Source organism: Psammomys obesus, unplaced genomic scaffold (genome assembly GCF_907164565.1).
Source record: "Psammomys obesus unplaced genomic scaffold, mPsaObe1.curated_primary_1811, whole genome shotgun sequence".
In the NCBI taxonomy this organism is placed as follows: Eukaryota; Metazoa; Chordata; class Mammalia; order Rodentia; family Muridae; genus Psammomys; species Psammomys obesus.
This window is the reverse complement of record NW_026591918.1, coordinates 2182319-2184513: the sequence shown is the minus strand read 5'-3', so window position 1 is coordinate 2184513 and position 2195 is coordinate 2182319. Positions and strand designations below refer to the sequence as shown.

General features: G+C 47.7%; 1 protein-coding gene across 1 annotated transcript in view; it reads left to right on the top strand.

The window, feature by feature from the left end:
• Positions 1-1665, top strand: part of Wdhd1 (WD repeat and HMG-box DNA binding protein 1) — a 35622-nt gene extending 33957 nt beyond the window's left edge. Inside the window, exon 17 of the mRNA XM_055612305.1 lies at positions 1501-1665. Coding sequence (XP_055468280.1) covers positions 1501-1665 — 165 coding nt within the window. The remainder of the gene's footprint in view (positions 1-1500) is intronic.
• The last annotated feature ends 530 nt before the right edge of the window (positions 1666-2195 follow it).

Genomic DNA, 2195 nt, shown 5'->3' with positions numbered 1-2195 from the left:
GTGTGTGTGTGTGTGTGTGTGTGTGTGTGTGTGTGTGTGTGTGTGTGAATAAATCTAGTTAATTATTGTATCCAGTCAGCTTGTCAAACAAGGACCTTGGGCATCCCCCAAGAAGACACAGCTGGCCCTGAACCATGGACACCAGAGGCCCAGATTCCGTCCAGCCCCTCACCCACCAAAGCTACAAGCTTTCATGTAGAAAGGGGAAAGCACCTACTTATAGCTTGTCCTCCAACAGTGGGAGTCGTAAAAAGGGGAGGAGGGAAGAGGACCAGGGAGCAGGTAGGATAAAGCGAGGCCCAAAACATATTCCAGGCCTCAGAACAGCCAACCAAGCAAGTGTGTGGTCCTGACTTTCCAGCTGTGGGCCACAGATTCGATATGAGAAGCCCACCGTCCCCCGGCTCACTGTCCAGAGATGGCAGCAGACACTCCTCGAACCAGCCCTCCAGCCATGTACCTGTGCAAGGCCCACAAGCCATGGTTTGACTCTTCACCCAAACGCAGCTGACAGAGACCACACTGGTGGACCTCCAGCGCCATCAATCCTGACATCACCTGAACTGAGGTCTACCATCTTTCCAGGACGGCCCGCAACAGAGACAGTAGGTGCTCAGTGAGGGGAGTGGCACCTTGGCGGCACCCACACCCTCAGAGGCACGCGGCATGGGGGAAATGCTGAAATAGCATCTCCGTGGGGTAGGCGGCTAACCCTGAGCCAGCTGCTGAATGCAAAACCTGTATTAAGCCAGGTCACCTTTCGGTCCACGCTTTGCTGGGCGCTTGAGACACGAGGTTCAAGCCTGTCTTTTCCAAGAGTCCCTGCACCGAGCCAGAAATGAAATTGTCCCAGAAATCAAATACTTTGCCTTTTTTTTAGGATTCTCTTTGAAAAATTGAAGTAGAATTTGAACAGTCCTGCACATTCCAGGAACGAGATGACTGTAAACAAATATATATCACTTTGGTACAAATTAGCTTATTCCTTAGAGACTGTTAGGGCTTCGGACCAACTCAGTCTACACATTCTGGGTCAGGGGTTTCCTTTGTGGGTCAAATTCTCCCACAGATATTAAAGGACAGAAATTTCATAGAGCAAAGATATAGTTGAAGAATCTTTGAGATGTTAAAGTAACGTAGCAGAAAGGAAATGTTCATTTGAGTTAATATAGCATTCCTTTTTGAGGAGAGACATATCTTTGGTAAGCAAAATATCATTTTGGGATAAAAAGTACATTATCCTCGGGGCTGAGCCAGGCTTGAGCCTTAGTGTCGGCTTATACTCACGAGACGTCTCTGCAGAGAGTGGTTTCTTGATTTTAAATAGAAGCAGAATGTTTACAAACTTCGGCATTTATAGTGCCTCTCGCAATGGAGTTGCTTCAGGAAATGAAAGGAATTAGGAGAAGAAACTGCTGGCTTCTGTGCTGTTGAGCTCAGTGCTGATAAGCGAACCTGTTACTAGTCTGCTTACCTTCACAGCCGTTTGTTTCTCTCCAGGGCGAGTTTGGCGTGATCTCAGGTTCTGAAAGGCCCATCTCTCCTGTGCATCGGCAGATGTCCCTCAGCACACCGGAGATAGCTGAAGGCTCCCACATTTTCACGTTTCTAGCACTTTTCTCTGGTGTGACTGTCCATGTTTTTGAGGGGGCTGGCCTTACATGATACTTACATGGTGCCCATGAGCACACTAGCGTGGAGTGCTCCGTAAGGGCCACTTCTCCACACATGCCAATCACAATTTATTCCAGAGTGAAATTTCTTGTTCATAACGAAGTCATTATTCTGTCTTTATCACCTGCACGGTGAAGGCAAAGGCTGGAACACCACTGACTAAGTTAACTCCTTTATATTCCTGAAGTGTGGGAATTCTTGAAGGAAGATGTCCAAGGCTGTTGTTCTTGAGGCCTTGAGAGCTCTGTCTTGGGCTTGTGGTCTCCTGAGCGCAAGAAGGCGAATGCACTTCAAGTACAGCCTCTGCATTCCTGCCCAGAGAAAGACTGTGAGGCACTATGGGATTCATCCGCTGATTTATCTGTCTTCTTTAAAGACCTTCCCCAGAAGTACCATCTGGCAACGGCAATAACTAGCTGAATAAAATGTGCACACGGCCACTGTGTCTGTAAGGACGTGAAAATGTATGCTTTGCTGATGGTGGTGCTGTTTGTTTCCTTAGTCAAGTGACTTCTTTAAGC